Below are 22,349 nucleotides of genomic sequence, written 5' to 3'. Positions count from 1 at the left end.
AGGATATCATAGTTAGCTGGGATGTTGTCGAGAAGGTTGATTCGGCACCCGGGGATTCGCCTTGTGAACTGGAGAAAGAGCTGAAGTAAGTACGTATAGATCGGTAAAGAGTGCCCGCTCCATCTTCGTTAGGTTCCTTTTGCTATCGAGTAATAGTTCCCCTCTTGCCCGCCGGCAATTATTCAGCACTTGATGATAATCTTTGTCAAAAACATCCGGCAGTGAATTCGATCTCCCGTCGAGGATTGCTCCTGGGCGGTGATTGATGATCCGAGGGGTATGCCACCCAGAGAAGGAACAGCCTCTCTGTCGTTGTGGCGGGAAAAACTTATAGCTGGGCGCTATGAGCTTCGGGTCTCCGGAATGGATCGTAAGCAGAACATGATCCTATACCGTCCCGTTGTTCCATTAAAGATAGATGAAGAACATTCGCTCCCGATTCTGAAGGCCGCCTGGGATAGTGGAATAAATACCATCGACGAGGTGGTGTATTTATGGAAAAGGTGCGTAGATATCTATCTAGTATTATGCTCTCATGGCTAAAGTGCGGAAGTCGACAGTACCAAATTCCCTGCCAGGAAATTATTATCGGCCCCTCATTCTTTGGTGCAGAATAGCATGGCAGACCATCATGAAGGATACTCGGGCCCTGCTTAGTAACTCTGGCTTCGCAGACCGCTTTTGGGCAGAAGCAGTATCGATATCCATCTTCACACGTAACTTGGCTCCTTCGCGCTGTCAACCTGAAAAGTGGTGATATAAGCGATATACTCTCCAAAGCAAACTAGAGAATTCATACGATTGGTACAGATACTCGTAGGCCGGACGATCCCAACTGACGATACTCGACTGGCCCCAGCTTGAGGACCACCATTGCGAAATTACTGGCTGATGTCGATAATAAGGGGGGGTGCAAAGAACCAATTCTTTGCCAAATGCTACAGAAGTCGCCCTTTTATAACCAAAGCGACAAACTGTGGGTTGTACACGACTTCAAAATTTGATGTAAGGCGTACCCGATACTAGGACTCATCGACATCCCTGCTAAGTACCCCCTTGGTTGTCGGCACCTGCAGAATTAACAACGTCAGACTCAGTTGAACAACTATTTTAAATGGCAGTGGTTAGGCCAAAACAACTTCTGCGAATGAGACGAGGGGTGGGACATCCAGTGACTCAAGTTCCACACAAGTAATCATTTAACCTACTCGATAGTTATTCTGCATCCTGAAATGGGTTCCGATTACAGGTTTCCTTTCCCCCAAAGTCATGTTCCTTTGCGACTCAGCACCTTGCACGTCCCAAGATGCCTAAGCACTTCTTCCTTCCGCGTGTGCGATGACAAACAAAACGAGCATAAAAACTCCGAAAGACAGTGCATGAGCTGGAAATGCTGCGTAAAGTAAGTGCCCTGCACGGCTGCTCCTGTACACCGTATTTTGGGATGTGACTTGACTATACAGCAAATCTTTCTGCGCTTCGAATTCAGTCCGGGGTGGAACATCGTGAAATGTTCTCTGAAAGAGTTCCCGACGAATTTTTGCCCACACGCGAAAGGGCAGTCGTGGACGTCCGCGTCGACATTCCGTTTGTAGCAGAATGGGCCGTTAGCCGAGACGCCATATGCTTTGACGATCCGCTTGCGCTGGCGGTACGGAAATGAGACTTGATGGAATCCAGGGGGGCTACCAAAGCACATAAGTGCATAGTATATTACTGAAAAGAAGAAGTACTTGCCATGGCTCAGGAGACGGAGATCTGCAGGTTAGAGTATGGAGACTTGGAGTCAAAGTGAGGTTGACGTGAAAACATCACTTACGGAGACGCCAAATAAGTCGTTTTAAATCCTGTGCGGAAAAGGCTGCTCTCACCAGGCCGCTTTTTACACTGAGGGCGAGCATACGGATGATAGCGATGGATGGCCCTGCTGCACAATTTTATCAATGTAACTGCATAAATGTAAATTTCAAAAAAACACGCATACTGTTTGGGAGAGCCGATCAGACGTCCGGAAGGGTTGAAATGGCAGATGCGATTTGGGCCTATGTCACCATTTCTTGTGAATGTGGACCATCCAATGATTCCCTGTTCGGCAAGCCACCCTTTGTAGTCGAAGTCGCCAAAGTCAATGGGGTCGCTCAACGACTTGGGAGTAGAAACGAGAACCGGTTGTGGGGGTAAATATGTTTCATATGATTGAGTTGCAGGATGACCAGTCAAAGGAAGATATGAATCGTAGTTGGTGGCAGAGGTGCCGTGTTTTGGTAAGAAGGGAGGAGCTTGCGGATTGTCGTATATACTAAATGTCCGTGAGGAAGTGAAAATACCTGAAGCGAATAAGACGGCTTACTATGAGTGGGAAGTCATCTGGTTGGCCAAGGTAAATGTGACATCTGGATCATTTAGAGCCGGTGCGTTAACATTGAAATCCCCAACACTGAAGAAAAGATGGTATACGCTATGAGGGGAACGTCGACCTGGATTAATAGCAATAGGTGACTCACCTACTAAACAGATGATGGTCAATCGGTTGATCATGATGGACATCATAGGATGGAAAGTTTTCTGGGAAGTCGAAGAGATTGGAGGTGTCGAGCGGAATCTGCAGTTCGGACATAATAGTTACATATGTGAAGGACAAACGTCGAATAAGTGGCGAAAGTGGCGGTTTGGAGAAATCCCTTTCCGCGCGCTGGCACTGTATATAACTTGCCTTTCGTAGGGTGGCATTTATCTGGATTGGCGGACGCGTCGGTATGCATATGACGTAATAACAATGGCACCTAGAAACGACATCATCTCTCCCTCTTTGTTTATTGCCAAAGCTGTCGAAGGGAAACAAACGCTCGTGACAGCGAGACTGGCTTATGTAAACTGATGATCTTGGAGGATCTCTTGGCAAGTAGAAAGTATAGTAGAAGACACGACGTATTACCTTATTCGGCGCGTTCGCCGCTTTCAGCTTCGCCGACGTTGACCATCAAAAGTGACTCCACCGATTCCTGGACTATAAGTCCGCCTAATCATCAATGCGATACATATGAGCCATGCTGTGTCTCGTTGACGAGTATTAACGCCGCTCGTCGAGTGCAATGTTGGTCGCTGAGGGCCCGTTCCCAGAAAGATAAGTGCTACTACAATTAGCTTGAGACGTAGTCGGAAACCAGGAGAACGGGGAAGTTGAGATGAATCCAAAATTAATTCTCCCAGAGGATACGAATGCACGACGAACGACACTCTGCCGTCCTCGGTAGGAGAAGGGATAAAGCCATGCTACGGCCGGCACATATCCCAGATAGGAAAGCGGCTGCAGATGCTGGCCCTGCGGACCGAAGTTGATCGTGCTGCCAACAACCATCGTTGGCTTCGCTCAGTACATTGGCTGAACGAAATGAACAAAACATTTTTGGAGTGTCTCAACGTAGCTACACCGAAAACTATTCTTGTGGTTGTTAGTCAGAAGATCATCTCTGAGTTTCTCGCACTGAAGCATTACTTAGGCGGGCTTGTTCTCGAATCTCCGCAGTCTCAGTGGCACCCATTTTTTTTTTTGGTAAAAGTCATCTTTTAATTTTCACAGCCTAAGATTAAATTAAATACTACTGCCCTCGCAGCAGGCTGTTGGCAAGAAAGAACCATTCCTTCCCAGGACATCATCCAGAATTACAGAAATCAGATTGCTTCCTCCTTGGCCTTACCAGTCGTATGTACATGCGAAAACCATTCCACGATTCGAGGCTCACCGACATTCGACATCCAAGCAGAATCCCATATCGGCTGACAATGGACCCCCGATACCTGCTCATACATCTCGACCTGTGGATGATAAGGCTCAAGATACTTGTTACAAAGCCTCTTCTGACCCTCCATCAAGCACTCCACTTCTCCCCACATGACGAATACACTATCCGCCAGTCGGTCTATTCCGTTAAACCAGTCTTCTGGCGCTTCCAAGGGATCGACGAATGGGATGTCCGTGTCCGATATATCTTTCAGGAGCGTTCGACAGACATGGCGGCCGTAGAGAGAGCTTATGTTATCGTACTTGTGTTTTGCATCGAGCAGGTGCTGGGCTAGCCCATTGTCGGCTTTCATGGAGACCCAGGGAGACATCAGGAATACCCCACGGAAGCGCGTCTCTGGGATTGGCTCGACGGACGGTAAACGATGGAGGATGTGGGCGAGCATTTGAAGGACCAGGTTACCGCCCGCAGACGCGCCTGCGAGGGTGATATTTTCGGGTTTGGCTCCCCCATTCAGAAGCATATCGAGCGCGGCTTTGGTTTCGCGTAATTGAGTTGGGAAGGGGTTATCTGGGACGAGCTCTGCTTGGATCATGAACGAATCAACGACATGTGGTGGAGAATAAGGAGACGCACTGTAAGCTAGGATTGCGATGCCCACGTGGATGTTTCGTTGTCTGAGCTCTTCGTGGAGGTACTGACAATATGTCATGACATTCCCGGAGCAGCTCATCATGTAGGCTCCTCCTAGACAGGTACGACATTACCGGTGCAACGAAATGAACGGCAAGGGAGAGGCGCACCATGGAAATACAGAATAACTTGATCTAATTGCTTTGGACCGATCCACAGCAAATGTGCACCATCAGGTAATTCATCGACCGCTGCTGGCAGATTACTGGATTCCGTCCATTTCAGATAATTCTTCAGAGATGAGGACATGTTCGACCTCAAGTCGGAATGGTCGATCGCGAACCGGAAGGCCGCAGCCATGCATATGGTGCGCCACGAATTCGACCGTTCGCGGGTGAAGAACGAACAGACGAGCCTCTTGAGGACATAGAGTGCTACGGTTCGGTGAGCTAAGCATGCTAAAAACTTTATGCGCTCACGAAGCAGTAGCATCACGCTCTTCGAATACATCTTTTCCGTTACACTGCCAGGAGCCATTAAGCAGTCGTAGTGGGGCGAAAGAGAGTGCCGGGTACCCCACGTCGGCTCCGCATAGCTTGTTTCTCTAAAATAACACCCCTACCCAGTGATAAAAGGTCAAATTAACCCGCCCGGTGATCAAAGTGGCGATATATAATTGGAACGTATGCCGTGCTAATTTTAAACGAGAACAAGAGAGGGCGCAAGGCTTGAGTCATGAGATGATGGAGCAGTGACTTTTTTGCAAGATCAAGTGATGGTCTACGCTTGATGTTGATGAGAGGGCCACGTTCAGCACAGCCATTAGGGTGAATGCATCTGATGTAAGAGCTCGTTATTGAGAATGGAAGATGACGAACATGGTTTGTACCGTACGCCACGGCTGGTCATACTGATGAAACTGCGTGTCATTTATATGGTCGAAGATAACATCAGGAGAGGTCGGAAAATGCGTTGGGATTTCCTTCGGCTTCTTGAAGGGAGCGCAGCGTCAACGATGACATCCTTCTCCCATCGCCGTGCTATTTCTGACCGATGGAAGTTACGAAAGAGGAAGGAATAGAATACAACGTGTACTTGTGATGTTCCCCCCCGCCCCCTTTGTCGGAGAATAGAAGTGGAATTCCCTCAGCCTCTCTGAGGATGGACATGGGTGGGAACACCGATACCAATTTCTTGCGCGAGCTTGTGCTCGAACAGCAGCAGTTCGTGTCATATGAGCCCAAAATTCGCATGCCTCGGTCCGGGTAACGGGATTTAATTCATCATGGGTTGTAACGGTGAAAGGCTTGTTGCGTCCGTTAGTGGGTACAAGAGTGAGGACCAGAGAGGATTCTCGTGATGCAGATGTACGACGCAGCCGCAGCCATACTTTCGCGATTGGGCATTGATATTAACAGGAAGGCGCTACGGAATAGAAGCGAAGTGCCATATGCCAGACACGTACGATGTATAATATGTCAAAGTCATTACATCCTTTTCATCAAGCGTTCTGACAGGTAGGAGTTTGGGAAGTCCCACTTCCGGCAGCGGTGGGGGGAGCATGATAGATGATGGATGCGAACTCCTAAAGGCGCTCGTCAATATTCAGCGCGGAGGCTCAGGTTGCGACACATAATTAAGAAGCCGAGCGTTGTTCGAGGGCAGATATTGATGATGATTGAATGTATCCAATATGATGAGCAGATTCGCTCTGTATGTAAATCTGGACTTTTACATCAAGGCACAGTACGTAGCACCGCGAATTGATGCAATGATATTTCGACCTTCGAACATCTGGAGGTACCGGCGGTGGTGTGTTTTTTTCAGTGACATAAAGTCCCGGTTGTCTTCGGCAAGACCAGTCGCGGTTCGCGGGGATAAAGAGTAGGTGCAAAGTGTCCGACGTGGTGCACGGAAAAACATAGATGTGTAAGGCCGACTTGTCAGGGTAATCATGCTTCGAAGGATCGATTCGATTCGAGCTGTCACGCATAATGAGTGGCGCCACGAGCTCACCCTGGATGGCCAGCTGGATGCTGATGGCAATTACGACCACGATAAATGCATGAACGCTGAGCGATGAACAGAGCATAGAATCAAGCTGAACAATGGGCGGCCGCGACGTGCGGAAGTACGGTTACGGTTACGGTTCCGGTATTGTAGGACGGAAGCGAACAGCTGGAGAGACGGAAATTTAAAGGCAAATTGTAGACATCGATCGGTTAATGACTCCCTCTTTCTCTCTGTACTGTGCATCGCCGCTGTGTCAAGCAGGGCTGATTTGCATTTGATGACTCATATGATCCTTTGACCGCGGGCGCAGCACACGACTAGATATCTGTTTGAAAAGAAGAAACGATGGAGGATGCAAGTAATGAACAGGCTCTTACCTCCTAGTGGAGTTGCCATTCTCGCTTTTTTGTCAGACGAGATCTGGGTTGAAGCGACGACACATAAAATCTCGTCAAGACAGAGAGGGTAGAACGGCCTCTTCCCTATCACCGCCATCATGAAGGGAGATGAAGACTTCGGACGATGGAAGCCGTCCGCCAATAAGACGACCACCGTGGGAAACGGGAGCTTCTCCGGGCCGGATCAGCGCGGCAAAAGCCGGCATGCCCTGAGCTCTCACCCTCTTTTAAAAAATCGCGAGCTCGTCGTCTCGCACAACGATGCCGAGCATTTTCTCGAGGTCCAGGTCGACCCCAACGCCACAGAAGAATCTTCGACTCGACACTACTGACGAATTCGGGCGAGTGTCGTCGAGGTCGTCACAGCTGCCATTGCCACCGCCAGACGGATTTCTACCATTCACGCTCGACAGACCGCGCGATGCCACGGAGATCGATTATGGGTACCTCGCGTACGAGAGGCACGTCGTACTTGGCCTTGAGCAGGTCTCGCACCTTGTCGACGTCGTCAGCGAGGAACTGGGCACCCGTGGGGGCATAACGACGCCCTTTATCTTCTCTTCCATGGCACTCGACCTTTCCTCAACGTCCACCAAACGACTTATACGAACATTTATTGACGCCTGCGTCGACCCAGACACAAAACAACGTCGTTTTCGGGAAGAGGCTCGATTTGCGGGGCCGCATGAGCTAGGAATGCTGTTGCGATGGGGGCTCGGTCGGCTGGTGCGGATCGCGGATGGACAGGAGGAGCGCGGTATCATTTCCTGGGACCATTACACCGATTTCCGAGATTCAGAGCTAGCAGCCAATTTCCCACCCACCCATTTCTCGACGTTCTTACCGCCATTACCTGCCCATTTGCGTTCCATAGTTATCACCGTGCTCAGCGTCCTCACCCGCTTGACGGCGAACTCCTCGTCGTCGGGGCATACACCACCGACGCTTTCACCGCTGTTCGGGCCCCTCTTCTTCGGTCTGGGCCCGCCGGCACTCCCCTTCCACCACACCTATATCTATTACCTACGCGCTACCAATGCGATGGAACACATAATTCTCTCCTTCATTCGCTTCCAGGATAGTCCACGTTCGTCATCTGCGTCCATGGGTGTCCCTACGCGGCTCAAGGAGTGGATAAAGGGATACCCAATTATGCTTGCCGACCAATCGTTAAGACCACAACCACGCAAAGGCGCTCGTACGTCGCGCGTCCTCAGTGTCCGCCGTAACGTGCGAGCCTATACGAAGGATCTCGTCAAGTCTGCATCGACATGGGAGTGTAATCTGGGGAAAATCGTCGGCAAAGCACCCGTCAAGTACTCCGATGGCTATAGGAAACGCATGAACATGCCCTCGCAGTTTGAAGCAGGAGAAGAGGACGGAGAGAGGTTCCGCAGCCTGACCGATCTCAAGTGGGGAGAATTCGAGTCTCTGGGATTTGGCGGCTTGGGTCAAGAAAAGCTGCAGTTTGATTTGAACGAGAGCGCCAGGACGGTGAGTATATCGATTTTATATCCCTTGTAATTTGTAATCTTCTCATTATCTGCAGGAACGAAACATCAAACGACAAACGCTCAGTTGGAATGACTTCTCGTCAACGGGATTCTCAAGGTCGGATATAACGCCTCTGAGCGCGACGTTGCAGTTTTCGCCTCCAATGGCGGCCACCATTTCTTCCTATCAACCAGCCGAATACGCCAAGAAGCTGAAGAAGGCAGCAAAGCACATACCAGCGTTTGGATGGGACACAGAACCTGTTGTAGGGCAGGAAGAAGTCATTGAGGAGGCGTTTTTAGACGTCTTCTGCGACATTCTCTGTGGCTGGGCTGGTGTAACAGATATGAATGAGGCTGACAGAGAATGCAACTGGGCCCTGGTACGTTTCTTGGTTTACCGTATATATTCTACTCATCAGCCTTGGTACAGATCGAGTTCCAACCTGACGCTCTACTTCTATTCGAAGAGTTTGTTCCCCTCGAATATCGGCAGCAAATAGGCTCCTCGTCTTCTGGATCCAGTCGACGCCGCCTTCCATCGCTATTCTTACCCACATCGCCGTCGTCAAGGGTAAAGACCAAGTCGAAGAAGGACAAAACGGAGCGCTCCAAGCCCAAGGAGCTGAACCCCAAGACTTCGTTTAAGGAGGTCGAGTTCGAGGGCCTACTGAAGGGCGATGGCAACCGGAAGACCAAAGTCATCACTCTTGGATCGAAGGATATGCAGACGCATACGATGATCGGCTCTCCGAGTGAAGTCGAACCTCCTCCTCCCATGTTGCAATCGCTGAGTCACGAATCGTCTGCTAGAAGTGACGACTCCTCCTTGACTGCGAGTACCATCGGGGGCACCCCCTCAAATAGGCGTCGGTTTCGATTAGGCGGTTCAGGGACTCCGACCAATGGTGGCTCTGTCATGGGACGCAAGTCCCTTATCGGTAGCCTTCCTCCTGCTGAGTACAGCAGTGTGGATTTTGAGACGCGTCTGGCGAGTCTGGATGGGGAGGATGTATATGAGGATTACCCACCTTTCGATGGTATGCCGAGGAAACGGGAGTTTGCAGACGATGCGTGGGTGGATATCCTGGTCGGCACTCAAGAGCGACGTATGGCTGGTCAGGAATATGGTGGACGGGGGAAAGGAAGGGGAGAGGATGTCGACCTTGTTAGTCTCGAGGTGGAGAAGGCGCTTAAGGGTGTCAGGAATCTGAGCCAGAGTCCAGAGAGCCAGCGAACGGAGAGAATTCCCGTTCGAAATGAAGAGGAAGAGTCTATCGAAGTCGAGAGGGTTCCCTCGAGGCTTGCTATGAACGACTATGTCGATGACCCTCGACATCCACAGTACTATGACGACTCGCTGGATTACGATGCGGATGGCCCTTTGGTGACTGAGCAGTCGATACAGTCGCTCCACTATGATCGGCATGAAGACGAGGAAGACGAACGAGATACGGTGGAGCAGGAGCAGGAGCAGGAGGAAGAGGAGAAAGAGGAACCGGAGCCCCGACCCGCACCACCCAAACGACCTGGATACTTTGACCTTCACCCGGAACGACGGCCCGTCGCGCAACTCAATGGCGACGGCGAGGACCCTCGAGCTAGGTTTGGCCACGATAGCGATTCAGAGGACGAACACTCGGGGCCGGGTATCAGGCCGCTTCCTAGGGTTCCGCCCATCATCAACCTCGACGAGGAGCCGTCACCGTCGACTGCGCCGTTGAAGGTACCCAGCAAGACTGCCGCCCTGATTGAGATATACCGAGAGCGGGAGCGGAACGGGGGGGCTTCGCAGGTTGCCCCGCCGAAGGCGCTGCCTACTCCCACCCCGAAGCTTGTTACGATACCGGTGCCGGTGGAGGAGGAGGCGGTGGAAGAGTCGGAAGAAGATGTATCGCCACCCCCACGTGTGCCTGTGATTGATGAGGACCAGGGTCGTGCGAGTCCGGGGCGGTACGTGCATGGAGCGCCACTGCATAATGTTTTGGAAGAAGAGGAGGAAGAGTAGATTGGTGCGTGGAATTATATGTATCCCCCCTCCCTTTTTTTTTCTGTTATCTGGTTGTTTCTTATGCTTGCTCTTCATATTACTTATTATACCCTCCCTCCCACATATACACGTGCACCCTCCCTGTCTCAGAATTCCCGCCTCCGGTTACAAGGAGCCGGACTCTTTGATTCTATACATACATACGTCGCTCGTTGACATAAATTTACTGGTCGTCTCTTTTTTTTTTCTTTGGTTTATTCCATCCATTATCATTACTATCATTCTCTTTTTTTTCCTCAATCCATATGTTATGTTATTTCTCCATATTGACTTGGCCTTTTTCGTTACCCCCGTCATTATGTCGATATAACGAGCTTCCATTCAAGGCTTAACCCCGGAAAGAGAGAGATGGGAACCGGTGTTCCGGCCCGAGAGCTGATGGTTTGTAACGCTGCGATGGGAGAAGAACGATTATATGCAACTGGTGGTGTAGTTCCCAGCGTTGAGAGGAGTGTCCGTTCGATAGAAATAATGTAGATGAACAAAGTTGGTGAGGAGAAATAGGTTCTAAGGTGGATGTGTGAAATGCACTTGCGAGCAATGGAGTCTGCCGCCGATTCTGATAGCAGAATACCAGGTGCTATATGTGCCTGAGCTGGGCTCGGTGTGAGTATCGATCAGGAGGTGTTCTCTATTCCGAGATTCGGCTGGCGTTGAATGGATAACAAAGCACATGAATACATCCTCGCATGGTCAACACGGGGGGGGGGAGAGATTTTAGCCGAGACAGATCGGTCTGATCTTGGGTTTGGGCCCGGGATTTACGGGATCGTCAGCCTTTTAGGATGATTCGGGGATGGTGGCAAGGGAGCTCTTCACGGAACGTCCCCAAGTTCGTCTTCTCAATTTAGTTCCACAGCGTGTTCACCCAGTATTCTATATTTACCCTGACGCAGCAGGCTGTTCTCGTAGTCTTTTACGTATCTATTATAGATTCCTCAAGCCCAAGATAAAGGACACATCTGCTGGCCTACGTGTAACATCTCGCGGTTTCTGGCCCAGCGAGTCTCTAATGCTGTAATCTGACTCCGGTAAGGAAACAGCTTTTCGTTTAATGGGTTTACCAGAAGCTATGATGAACACATGCAAGTGTTACCTTGTGTTAAAGATAAAAATACCTCTGCGACCCATCATGGGTTCTAATTTGAAACAGGTGAGTATTTTAAGTGAGCGATATTTTGGACGTCTACGCTCATCACCACAACGATAGTGGACACACGAAGCATTCCATCCGCTCAAGTGCCACCGAGGGACGTTATATATTTGAATTTCAAAAGAAAATCGCCATTCTCATGTCATTGTTCTAACGATTCCATCTACTTTGCGCACCCAAGAGAGGCCGCGAGTGCCCTGAATTTGACATCGCGCAATTCCGTATCTTCAGGGTTACAATAGGTGGCAACAACTCGAAAGTAAGGAGCGTCAAAAGCCTACCTTCAAGACAATTCTTTTAGAACGCAGACGTCTCCATGCCGGAAATCTGGGACGATAATCATTGGGACAATGTCAACAATGACTTGCTCTGTTACCTTTGTCGACCTAGGTTGCCACTTCCGATTGCTATTAAATGCCAGCCGACCAAGATGATTCTGCCTCATCCTACTTTCCTCCCCTCAAGTCGCGATAATCTATTTTCTGCCCCATGTCTGCTTCAGAATACTACGACACATTGTTTCCCTTCTACCCGTGCGTTAAACCTGTCTGGTCTACTTCACAATACAGTAAGATTCACACCACCGTTGCAGAACATACGGTACAATTCCGGCAGGTACGGACGCGTTCGAGGACGACGACGCGTAAGTTACTGCCTTGTCTTCGTCACACCTTCCTTCATCTCTGTCCATGTCAATAGTCTCAATTCCCAAGGGGAAACTAGTCTCTATTTCCCACCAGCGTCAGGCAAATTTCCTCGATGTCAAATGTTTTGCTGACGTTATTATCCAGATTCTCTGGCTTGGCTACCCCTCCAATGGAACGGTTCAATGCCGCAATTCCTCTGTACGATCCCGACTTTATGATGTTCGCCTTCCCATTCGACCAGCCCGAGGAATCCTTCGTTTCGCCTGTCAATGCTTTTATTCCCCGACCTTCAGTCTACGATGCGACTGCCGCTTCTTATCAAGAGGATTTTACTCAGGACATCGATTTCACTGGTCCAATGGTCGTCCAACGCGAATTCACAGCTCCGAGTGCCACGACCATGCTAGCAACTCCTCCCGTGACTCCGCAGCAGCGGCGAACTGGCAAGCCTCGCAGCAGTAATCGATTCGAACCGTATGACCTTCGTGATCGTTCTACTGGCAAGTGCTCCGAGGACCTTCGGCCGGCTCGGTCTACGTCCCCGTGAGTATTGCAGTGTCGGTTATAGTGGATAAACCAACGAAGATCTCCCTCCAGATCTCCGAGTCCCCGCTCGACTACGCGTGCTCAGGAGGGTTCAGCGAATGCTCCGGTTGTCCTCAAGAGCGATACTGTAGCAGCTTCCGTTCCTTCGTAAGTGGTGGCCAGTTCGTTCGAGTCAAGGGATCTGACTGGACTGGGATCTTCAGCTCTACTCCGGCTTCGTCGTCAACTGCTCTGAAGTCAGGATTTACCATCAAAAAGAAGATCTCTAGGGCTAAGCTCGGCAAGAAGCCTTTGCGGAAGGTGCCTAAGGCAATCCCGTTTACAATGACCCTTCGGGCACGGAAAAGGAGGAGGCAAAGATACTCGGTGTAATGCCTCGTATATTACCCATATTGCATGACGTTCATTAATCACTCTATCCCTCACTCACCACCCTCTTTTCTTTCCTATTTTTATCTCCATTATACCAATTCTTTTAGGGAACCTCATCGCTCTTTATAATCTCTGCTGTCGCTTTTACCTTAATTTGAATCTAATTCTTTTTTTCCCCTGCTGAATCCTGACTGCTGTTTGACTCAGCGTTTATACCATAAGGACCTGCCATCTCATGAACTACATGAGAAGTGAGGGTTGTATTGGGGTTCTGGTGGTAATCAATCATCACACAGTTCAAAGCCATGGTGTGTTGGAATTGAGGTGCTGGTGGTTCTGAGGGAGGCGTATTGGACTCGAAGGAATGGTATATTTCGCCGTAGAGATTAAGGACAGTAGGGGTTCGGAGTCAAGTCAATAGGTACGAAAAATGTCAAAGCATAAGGTAAGCAGTAAATATATATAGAATATGATATTAAAGCCGTGAAAACCGAATCTCAACATGGTGGCCTTGAAGATGGAGGTAAGTGTAGAGGGAATTTCACAAGGGAAAGTCGTCTTGATGCTTGTGGTACTATAAGCACGCTAAATTCCCACGACGCAATGGCCGCATAGCTTAGTTGTGGTGTGTTTAGCTTGAATAATAAATGGTGCCAAGAAGTTGCAGGTTCGAATCCTGGTATGATAGCTTTGAGGACTGATCGTGTACCCTTTTTTTGGAAAGTGACTTAATTACTTGCCGATTTTCACACCGATCCACGAACTTATTGAGTGGACGACATCGATTTGAGCTTACTTGGATGGGATAGTTACCGGGTACAATTCGATGAAAATGCACTCTATTCCCAAAGCTCGAGTCCACAGAGAGTAGCGCCAAAAAATCGTTGTCTATTTATCCCAACCATGAGAGATCTAGAGACGATCAGAGATCTGGGTTGTTGATCAGAGCCCAAAGCCGTGCTGCCTGCCATTGACCGGTGCGAGATAAAGCATCTGCTGTCACTCAAATACTTCTCCTTGGTAAGCGTATAATGCATCGAATCCAAATTAAGCTTTAAGCTGCATACAAGTGAGCCAGCGCATAGAGGCCATGAAAAGATGATGAACTGCCGATTTTCAGTATAAGAGCAGCCAGTGCGAAACAAGCCATGCAAGTTTTCCGATAACTTTCAAAGACCGCGAATTCAGGACCAGCCTCCGTTGTCTCTATCGACGTCTTTCCATTATATTCTCCGTCAGCTTTCTCTAACTATCACATATTCGTGGTTGCACGATGAGTATTAAGAGATACTCATGACGTCAAAATTGTGGATCCAAGGTGAAAAAAAATGGATATTCCGATTTCAAAAACAAACGAATGCTATCGCCATATTTCTGCATACTGTACACACGTAAATACTGCTTTCTTTCACCGACACACCATCGAGTGACCCACGGAAAAGAACCGGAAAACACTAGCTCGAACCTTTGAACCCTGACAATGTCCTATTTCATACAGCGCACAGAACCCGTTTCAGCTAGGCATCATCATCTTCACCACCGTCATCAGCCTCAACCGACAGTCGCAATCGGATCATGGAGCAGCACATCCGCACCGATAGGATACTCCGGATTGAACGTAATACTCGTACCAGGTCGGAATATTAAGCAATGCGTTGACCCTCCAAAGTGGAACATCCCCAGCTCGTCGCCCTTCTTCAGGACCTGGCTTTCCTGAACAGTGACCTCGCACGTCGACACCTCCGCCATTCCCACGGCTATGAAGCACATCAGGCCAATGCTGGGGTTATCAGCTTGGATGAAGATCAGCGAGCGGGCAGCCACAGCAGTGATGAAGCCTTGCGAGAGGTCGGGAGCGGCAGGGTCAGGGTCCGGGAATCCCATGGCAGGGGACTCGGCGTAGTATGTGCCGGGGACCAGGACGATCTTCACAACTATACCGCTCACTGGACTGTGCCAACGGTGGTATTTGGTGGCGCTGAGGAAAGCTTGATAGACGGTCCCGCCGACAAACTGGGGCGCGAGAGGGTCGTTGCTGAGCATGTGATTGAGCGAATAAGGCTCGCCCTTAAGCCAGAACGTGTCGAGCGCTTTGATGTCAGAGGCTATATTGTAAACGGTCGACTCGCAGGCGCTGATGACGACATGGTCGTCATCGGGGAACATGATGGGCCGTACGCCAGGTCGAAAGATTCTGGTGAAGAAGTTGTCCCAGGATGTAAATCCATAATATTGCGCGGTGGGATCGCAAACGTATGTCTCTGTGAAGTTGGGCATCGCGGCACTTGCGGCGGGACCAAACCAACCGGTCGTGTCGGTGGTGAGGACATAGCGCGAATCGGACGAAGTGAGGAAAGCCGTCCAAACGTCGAACATCTTCTTGAACTGGGCGTTCACCTGGTCATTGACGAAGGCGGTGAGGCCTGCCGGGGTACCCATAGGCCAATCGAGGATGGCGTTGATTGGGAAACCGACCAAGCCGACTTCGTAGTCAGATTCTTCAAAGTCGGGGGCCTCGGTGATGATTTTATTGAACAACGCCAACATGGTCATGTAGTCGCGAACCTAGGAGAAAAGGGCAGTCCATGAGATTTTGAATTGTAACAAATACTCTAGGACAATGGTGCACGTACCTGTGGTTTCCCTGTCGGATCCTGGTCGTAAGGCGGTTTGGTCGGTACTTGATCGAACATCTGATGGAAGTCCATGTAGATTTCAGCGTTGGTTTCGATAAGGTCTTGGAAGTCTTGGATGACGGGCTGGAAGGGCTGCGGGTCTGCTTTAACTTGGGCGATCTTTTTGGCAAGCCAGCTTTGGAGGACTCGATGATCGCGAGGCAGCCAACCGCCGACTCGATGACGAACGATGATGGACATGGTGTTCTAGAAGAGGTACGCTGTCAGCAGAGGTGGTTACTTGACACGAAGAGGAGATGCAACCAAGGGCAAATATGATTTGGTACAAGGGATAGAGGGGACGCTGGAGCTTGAAGACTCTAACAGGATTCCGAACGTCTTATATACGCACCAGAAGTATCCTATCTGGATTTGGTTAGTGAATACCGAATGGATCGTATAGACAGAGTAAAACAGAAAGTCGTCATCGGTAGCTCTACATCTCCGTGGCGAATTCCCGGCACATTCTCCCGGAAAATTCTCCCTCAAAGTTCTACTGAAAACTATCTGAAGGATGGAGACTTCTCCATGTCTTTTTTTTAAATAATTCCTGTAAAGCACGAAAGAAGCGGTCCTGTTTGCAACACACAAATGACAAGGACATACTTCTACCAGGAATAAGTTCGTTGTACCAAGTGGCGATATCAACGGGATGCTGAGGAAAAACATCGAAGTGTTTCAACCTCCTCGTCACGCGCTTGCCACCGCGGTTTCTCTGCTCCCGCCCGTGCTACGGTGTTGGATGGCCACAGTCACGCGAAAGGAAGCGGAAGCGGTAGACATACAATTCTAAGATCAAAAGGGTACGATAGGTCATTCGACAGCGTTCATGGAAGCACCCCGAATAAAGTTAGGGTTTGAGGTCCCCACAGAGACACTGCAGCTGCGTAGCTCGACAACAATGTCAACCAACTACATTTAGATTGCGGAAATTAAACCGCATACCATAATTATAGCTTTCCATATATTTGGTGAGAGGACATTCGAAGAAGCACCATTGCTACCGCTGCCGCTACTTGCGTAACAAAGCTGTTAGTGCGCTATAGTGGTACTAGACTGAAAGTCTCGAGGGATACAGAACTCGCCATTAATGCGGATGAATGCCATATTAAAAAGAGCGCGCTGATCCTGTGACAAATGAACCCGTGATCTGCATCCGGATTGTTAGAGAAAAGGCAACGTACAAAGACTCGAGTCCTTATTCCCAGGCATATCGTGTAGAGCTCTCATTGATTCAAGAGGTAGAGGTGCACAGAAGAGGACTATCCTCTTCAAACGCCTTTCGATTATCGATATACTTTCGCGAATTTGAGACTCTTACACAGCGAAAACGAAACCGGACCATAGTGGTAGTAGCCAAATTCGGGACGTTAACGGTATTGGCTCATAATTAAGGATGGATAGGACGAAGAATAGGGTTTAGAAAGGGCCGGTGGCGGACACGGGGGAGTACTGAGAGCTAGAACATTCGGCAGAGCTGATTCGCATGTTAGCGCATGACGAGCAAGGAACGAGGAAAAGGAACGTCACAAGCTTCTTCATCGAGCTTCTCTGAGCTCTAGGATCCGCATACTATTACCTTTCCCTTGCCACTCTCTTCTCTCACCTTGGGTAAAAATATCCTGGTGGACAAGGCAGAAGACTCACTACGCACGAAGTCGCGTAGGTCACGCGCTTGTGAGGGTTAGTGGCTTGTTCCTGAGGCCTGGAGTAGCGCACTTAACGTGTGCTAAAGCGGCCCCGGTCGTTCGTAAACAGAAGCAAAACGTGTGCAGCCAGCCTCTCACGCTTACCGGCCCTAATCTATTCTAGATTCACGCATGTACTATTTTTTGCCTGATCCTGTCGAAACTGGAATGGCCTGCAGCGAAGGATGGCAATAAAAAGGTATGTGACCACTGGTTTCTTCGCGAATCATAAAAGGCTCATGCTCGAGCAGGCCGGAAATCCGGGACGGATAATCCGTTGGGACGTCTCGCTAGGTTCAGGAGAGAGAATGGCGAAATGCTATTGATAGTCGTGGGTTTAGCTACAGAGAAGCGGAGAACTGGTAATCCTGCCCTGAAGTGCACGTGGTCACGGAAGGACCGGACGTACTCAACGCTCCCACCGTTCCTGCTATTTGCATAGCAGTTGCACTGTACGGATGTAAGCCCTTCAGTACAGGTTCGTCGTCTTTTGCGCTTAATCTCCATTCCTAAGCCCGTTTCGGACTGGGCATCAACTGGAATTCATTGGTACCAATTGCTCGCAGACAGGCATTTGTTGCTGTGTTCCTTTACATACTTATGTGAAGGCATACAACACCAGTATGCCGCCTTGCTTTCGTGGTCTGAAGGTTTTATAGCAAATCTTCTGGTATTAGTTCTACGCATCTCGGTTCGGATCTACCTATGGGAATTTTGTGATTTTACTCGGAGAACTTCCATGCACGCTGTGAAGTAATCTTGTACAAGATCCTATGTACAGCGTACGTCTAGACCTTCCGGTTGCTCTGTATGAGACCGAATGTCATACAATAGAGCGTCTTCATGTGATTCTGCCTCTGGAACTGAAATCTCTGGTCGGGTGATCTCCCGACATTGGTGTCAACACTTGGTCGCCGACGAGATATGGGGAGCTGGAGCAGAAACAACGACAAAAACATAGATAAATTGCATAGGTATCGAAGTAGAGAACATGTTCAGACGACAAGGGCATTAATGAGATGGCAGAAAGGGGCATGGAAAGGGAAAAAAAGGGGGGGAGACCGGATCAAATTAGCCGGATCTTTCTTTCTTTCTTTTTCCTGCCGCTGTCCTGTATTCGTTCACCATTCAAACTTTGACCATTTATCCTTCAGAGATGGAAGCGCAAACGCCGAGCACGTACAAGATACTGGATATGTTACTATCAGAGTCGCTGGTGTTCTTGAGCAGGAAATTTATTCCAGTGCGTAACGCTGGTCTGTCCTATTATCATTGACTATAAATCTGATCTTTATGCAGAATCATATCATCTCATCAAGAAGCTCGGCGTGACCAGCCTCTCATCGAAAAGCCAAGCGGAACTTCGATCCTTATTTCCACGGTTGACAGAAGCCAAATGCTGAGAAGAGAAGTATTGTTACGTTGATTTGGATTTGGTTCGAGCTACCAGTATACTGTGGTGCATCTGTAGACCTCTTCATCTGGCGACTATACAGCTTACCTTTGTTCGCGTAGGACTGCTTATTCTGGATATAAGATATGCGGTCTCCGCCACTAGGATGGGGGTTGACCGGTCTGTCTATGTAGCTGCGGCATGGTTTATTCTGTTCATGGTTCGATTTCACAGGACGTCGCTTTAGCTGATTTTATAGAAAAGACGTGGATCCGGATCCAATATTATCGGCGTGGTCCCATATTCGATGACCCGAGACTCATCAATCATAGCAAGACCCCGCCGAGGTGAGAAAATTTGTATTCCCGAGCGTCTCCCAATGAAATCAAGCCAGTAGTTGGAACCATATCGCTAGGTCCAAGAGAGGGAATCGGGAATAACTAGTGATAGTCGTGGTTGTAGCTACGAATAAATGGGAATCTACAGCAATGCAACACGTGATCTCGGAGGAACCGGACCGTGCGAACGCTACCACTGTACGACCTTAAGCTATGAGTTCATGCAACGACTCGTGATGTACCGATAGGGCTGCTATTCAGCACCAAGGGGACGGAAGGTAGTCGCAGCTTACTTTGAGGCCAGATATGGGGACAATTGAGCATGCTATACGCCAGAGATGAAGGACGTTAAAATGTTTTTTGTCCGTCAAGCGTACGTTTACATCTATCTTATCTTCTAACGTCGAGCCGACTGGCCTTTATAGGGTATAGTCCGGTCACAGAATAATCAATATGCTCTCCTGCTTCCATCTTGCATCAGATAAGCCATGTCGTCTCCCGTCCGAGATCATCGTGTCTCCGATAATGGCGATCTTCGCATCTCGGATTGACAGGGCAAGATCTCCCTCTCACATCCACTCATCTCTGAATCTGACAAGACACAGTCATCAGTACCTTCGAGCTCCGAGCTTTCACAAGTCTCACCGCCGCTCTCGAGATTCCTTCCCCAGCCTCAGCTCGCTCTTCAATGTCCAACACTTACTTGAGCCCTCTATGGGTGAATCGCTGCTGTCAGAGGACAGTTTATCACCCGTCAGGTGTTGGGGGAAACTCAGAGTCTATGCTAATCACCGGACATAGATTCTCTGAGGACGTACCATGGGACAGTCTATTGTTCGCATTGCCTTCAGTTGGGTCCTCCACGGCTTTCATAGGTTATATGCCAATCGAGCCCTTGCGCCGGTTACTGCTTGCGCTCGCTAATTCCTGCTAATAGCGATTCATAATTTGAGGCAGTGCATCGATTCGCATTTCACATTGCCGTAGTTGATTACCTGGCGGAAATAACGTGTAGATGTGGAGGGCTAGATTAAAATTCTTCCGCATCGGCCCGGTCCGGCTTACTTCTGCCTTTCTTTCCTACAACGACGAATAGGCATCCGATACAACCGGTACGACAAAATCTTTGGTACGACGCGGGGTCGATTCCCTACAGAGAGTGCAATAGTAAGTATGCATAACTGTATTCCTGTCGAATTCCCTGTTCTCATTCCAATATGATCTAACGCCACTGGATCACTTTTCTGGAACGAGCGGGTGAGCCTGCGAAGACACGAACATATAGCAAATCAATAACATTTTGTCGATAAACCAGGCGCATCTCGAGTATAAGAATTTCCCCGAGGTTACGGTCTCCGCCTTCACAGAGGTCGGCAGAATCATCGATTTCAGTGCCGAAGCAACGATCTTACATCGGTAAAATGCCTGTTATATCATCCTCAGTCGCCAACACTCCTTGCATCAATCTCGGTGTCCCTGGACTATTGAAGAAGCTCAACACCATCTTCGGAACGTCGTACATTCTAGATAACCCTTCCCTTCCCTGTCATATCTTCTTGGAGCGTACGTTACCGAGGGACCGCATATGCCTATCTCCGCCCCGTTTGGTATGATGACTTGACAAACATTCAAGACGAGCTATGCGCCCGCTGGATCGCGATATGCGGGAAGACGTACTTGTCAATAACACGATCATAAACCGCGATATGTACCTCCTTGGCGTGTTTGGGATCTGTACAGCAATGGGCCATGGGAGATATCACATGCATGGCAGGAAGAGATGTGGCGACGCCTATCAATGGAGATGAATGGCCAGTGCCGGTAACTAAGGATGTCAACTTCGACCTCATCCGCATTGAGATGGTGAACGCGGGTGCAGAGTACGCATCGTTGGACGTGCTTTGTTCGAGACAGATGGGCGGGCGAAGGGAGGATCTACATGCGAGGGAGTGGCAGGTCGATGTACCTACCATCGGATTTTTGTTATCGCGGCGGAAGAGTGGTCTGCTACTTTGGCGAGTTGGGACTGCCTTTGAGCATGAACGCGGCTGACTTTGAGAGCGACTGAATTTGGTTCAGACGCGCATGGACGCTCCAGGAGACCTACGAGGCTCCGACCATTGGTAGGAAGACAGGCGAAGATGGGTTTATGGAAGAGGAGATACAGGCGAGGTTTGAAAAGGAACTGTCGTCCTTGCAGACCACGGATAACAAAGGAAACGCTATTTGTCCAGCTTGAAATGATGCAGAAGCGGGTGTCAACTAATCCGGTGGATAAGGTTGCAGGGTTGGCATGCCTTCTCGGGCGAGAGGGGGATACCAGCATACGACGAGAGACAGTCTGAAGAGGATGCGTGGATTGCGCTGGTAGCTGTGATGTCGCTCTGTATGTGGGAGGAATTGTTCTTCCGATATCCTCAAGCCGGGGACAGAAGCAAAATTTGGCGACCGTCATGGAGGCAGGTGATGAACGAGGTGCTGCTATCGGCCAATCCCCGCTGGTTGGGGCGGATTACGCGGTCGGAGGAGGTAGATGCCGACTGCTATCATGGAAGCTGTTTATGTGCAGGGATTGGACATAGGATCATCAGAGGGGAATCGCCGACAGGGAGAGTTGTTAGTCGTCGAAGATCACTCTGGGGCAAAACATACGTTCAAATTTGTCGCCGAGTATCAATACCCGATACCGGAATGATTTTACACACTGCTGTAGACGATTCGGCGCCCCTACGTGCATAGAACAGCAAGGTCCTTCCACCTGGGCCATAGCTCACAGTTTCCATTGTACTTATGCTTATTGTTACTTCCACTCATTGTTACATTACTACGCTAGGACCACGGACAACCAGTATATATGCTTGTACATACTACATGTAGATCATGATAATACCATCTCTAGTTCAGTTTCTCTCTCCTCTGCATTCATTACCATCTGAGCATCTACACTGCTAGGTAACAAACTGTTTGATAATGATGAGGTCAAAGTGCAACCCTGAATAGTTGGGCAAAGACTTGAGATTTCTGACTTAGAGGAAATGAAGAGGCTGCATATTCTAGGCATTGCTACAAAGGATATGATCTTGCTTGCTTGAGATGAGTATACCTTTGTGGTGGCTTCTTTATAGTACAGGTTCATCAGCAATGGCTGGGGGCCTCATAGCATGATGATATTCAATGAAAATTGAGATATAAAGTATTGAGTTTTCT

The 22,349-nt window shown here is 49.3% G+C and overlaps 8 protein-coding genes across 8 annotated transcripts; 3 read left to right on the top strand and 5 right to left on the bottom strand.

Moving 5' to 3' along the window:
- Positions 1-12: 12 nt before the first annotated feature.
- Positions 13-874, bottom strand: BT62DRAFT_1011050 (uncharacterized protein; the record flags this gene model as incomplete). The annotated part of the gene is made up of 3 exons (XM_043177726.1): positions 13-387; positions 628-735; positions 800-874. The coding sequence occupies 3 exons, from the start codon at positions 872-874 to the stop codon at positions 13-15; spliced, it is 558 nt and encodes a 185-aa protein (XP_043035508.1).
- A 658-nt stretch (positions 875-1,532) lies between these two features.
- Positions 1,533-2,770, bottom strand: BT62DRAFT_936662 (uncharacterized protein). Its single transcript, XM_043187168.1, has 5 exons — positions 2,505-2,770; positions 2,351-2,437; positions 1,985-2,299; positions 1,738-1,927; positions 1,533-1,685 (listed from the first exon to the last, which is right to left on the bottom strand). The coding sequence occupies exons 1-4, from the start codon at positions 2,615-2,617 to the stop codon at positions 1,816-1,818; spliced, it is 627 nt and encodes a 208-aa protein (XP_043035507.1). The 5' UTR covers positions 2,618-2,770; the 3' UTR covers positions 1,533-1,685; positions 1,738-1,815.
- A 902-nt stretch (positions 2,771-3,672) lies between these two features.
- Positions 3,673-4,913, bottom strand: BT62DRAFT_923007 (alpha/beta-hydrolase; the record flags this gene model as incomplete). Its single annotated transcript, XM_043184464.1, has 2 exons — positions 3,673-4,490; positions 4,547-4,913. 2 exons carry the CDS (start codon positions 4,911-4,913, stop codon positions 3,673-3,675), a joined length of 1,185 nt encoding a protein of 394 aa, XP_043035506.1.
- A 782-nt stretch (positions 4,914-5,695) lies between these two features.
- BT62DRAFT_1011046 (uncharacterized protein) lies at positions 5,696-6,993 on the bottom strand (the record flags this gene model as incomplete). Its single annotated transcript, XM_043177725.1, has 4 exons — positions 5,696-5,801; positions 5,842-5,961; positions 6,161-6,448; positions 6,848-6,993. 4 exons carry the CDS (start codon positions 6,991-6,993, stop codon positions 5,696-5,698), a joined length of 660 nt encoding a protein of 219 aa, XP_043035505.1.
- A 55-nt stretch (positions 6,994-7,048) lies between these two features.
- On the top strand, positions 7,049-10,288 carry BT62DRAFT_1011045 (uncharacterized protein; the record flags this gene model as incomplete). The annotated part of the gene is made up of 3 exons (XM_043177724.1): positions 7,049-8,281; positions 8,337-8,663; positions 8,714-10,288. 3 exons carry the CDS (start codon positions 7,049-7,051, stop codon positions 10,286-10,288), a joined length of 3,135 nt encoding a protein of 1,044 aa, XP_043035504.1.
- A 1,684-nt stretch (positions 10,289-11,972) lies between these two features.
- On the top strand, positions 11,973-13,048 carry BT62DRAFT_1011044 (uncharacterized protein; the record flags this gene model as incomplete). Its single annotated transcript, XM_043177723.1, has 6 exons — positions 11,973-12,016; positions 12,076-12,126; positions 12,183-12,224; positions 12,275-12,673; positions 12,728-12,823; positions 12,880-13,048. 6 exons carry the CDS (start codon positions 11,973-11,975, stop codon positions 13,046-13,048), a joined length of 801 nt encoding a protein of 266 aa, XP_043035503.1.
- Positions 13,049-14,410: 1,362 nt separating this feature from the next.
- Positions 14,411-16,296, bottom strand: BT62DRAFT_955393 (phosphatidylserine decarboxylase-like protein). The gene is made up of 3 exons (XM_043188334.1): positions 15,988-16,296; positions 15,682-15,930; positions 14,411-15,613 (listed from the first exon to the last, which is right to left on the bottom strand). The coding sequence occupies exons 2-3, from the start codon at positions 15,922-15,924 to the stop codon at positions 14,600-14,602; spliced, it is 1,257 nt and encodes a 418-aa protein (XP_043035502.1). The 5' UTR covers positions 15,925-15,930; positions 15,988-16,296; the 3' UTR covers positions 14,411-14,599.
- A 4,267-nt stretch (positions 16,297-20,563) lies between these two features.
- BT62DRAFT_923003 (uncharacterized protein) lies at positions 20,564-21,837 on the top strand (the record flags this gene model as incomplete). Its single annotated transcript, XM_043184463.1, has 5 exons — positions 20,564-20,705; positions 20,917-21,022; positions 21,222-21,314; positions 21,422-21,671; positions 21,712-21,837. The coding sequence occupies 5 exons, from the start codon at positions 20,564-20,566 to the stop codon at positions 21,835-21,837; spliced, it is 717 nt and encodes a 238-aa protein (XP_043035501.1).
- Between the last annotated feature and the right edge of the window lie 512 nt (positions 21,838-22,349).

The sequence above is a fragment of the Guyanagaster necrorhizus genome (assembly GCF_019112545.1).
Source record: "Guyanagaster necrorhizus MCA 3950 unplaced genomic scaffold BT62scaffold_33, whole genome shotgun sequence".
Classification (NCBI taxonomy): Eukaryota; Fungi; Basidiomycota; class Agaricomycetes; order Agaricales; family Physalacriaceae; genus Guyanagaster; species Guyanagaster necrorhizus.
This window is presented reverse-complemented; position numbering and strand designations above follow the sequence as displayed.

Coding starts and splice junctions, on each gene's coding strand:
- BT62DRAFT_955393 (XM_043188334.1), bottom strand. CDS start 15,924: ATGTCCATCATCGTTCGTCATCGAGTCGGCGGTTGGCTGCCTCGCGAT. Junction 15,614..15,681: donor ATCCGACAGGGAAACCACAG/GTACGTGCACCA, acceptor CTTTTCTCCTAG/GTTCGCGACTACATGACCAT.
- BT62DRAFT_936662 (XM_043187168.1), bottom strand. CDS start 2,617: ATGTCCGAACTGCAGATTCCGCTCGACACCTCCAATCTCTTCGACTTC. Junction 2,438..2,504: donor GACCATCATCTGTTTAGTAG/GTGAGTCACCTA, acceptor TCTTTTCTTCAG/TGTTGGGGATTTCAATGTTA. Junction 1,928..1,984: donor CTGATCGGCTCTCCCAAACA/GTATGCGTGTTT, acceptor AAAATTGTGCAG/CAGGGCCATCCATCGCTATC.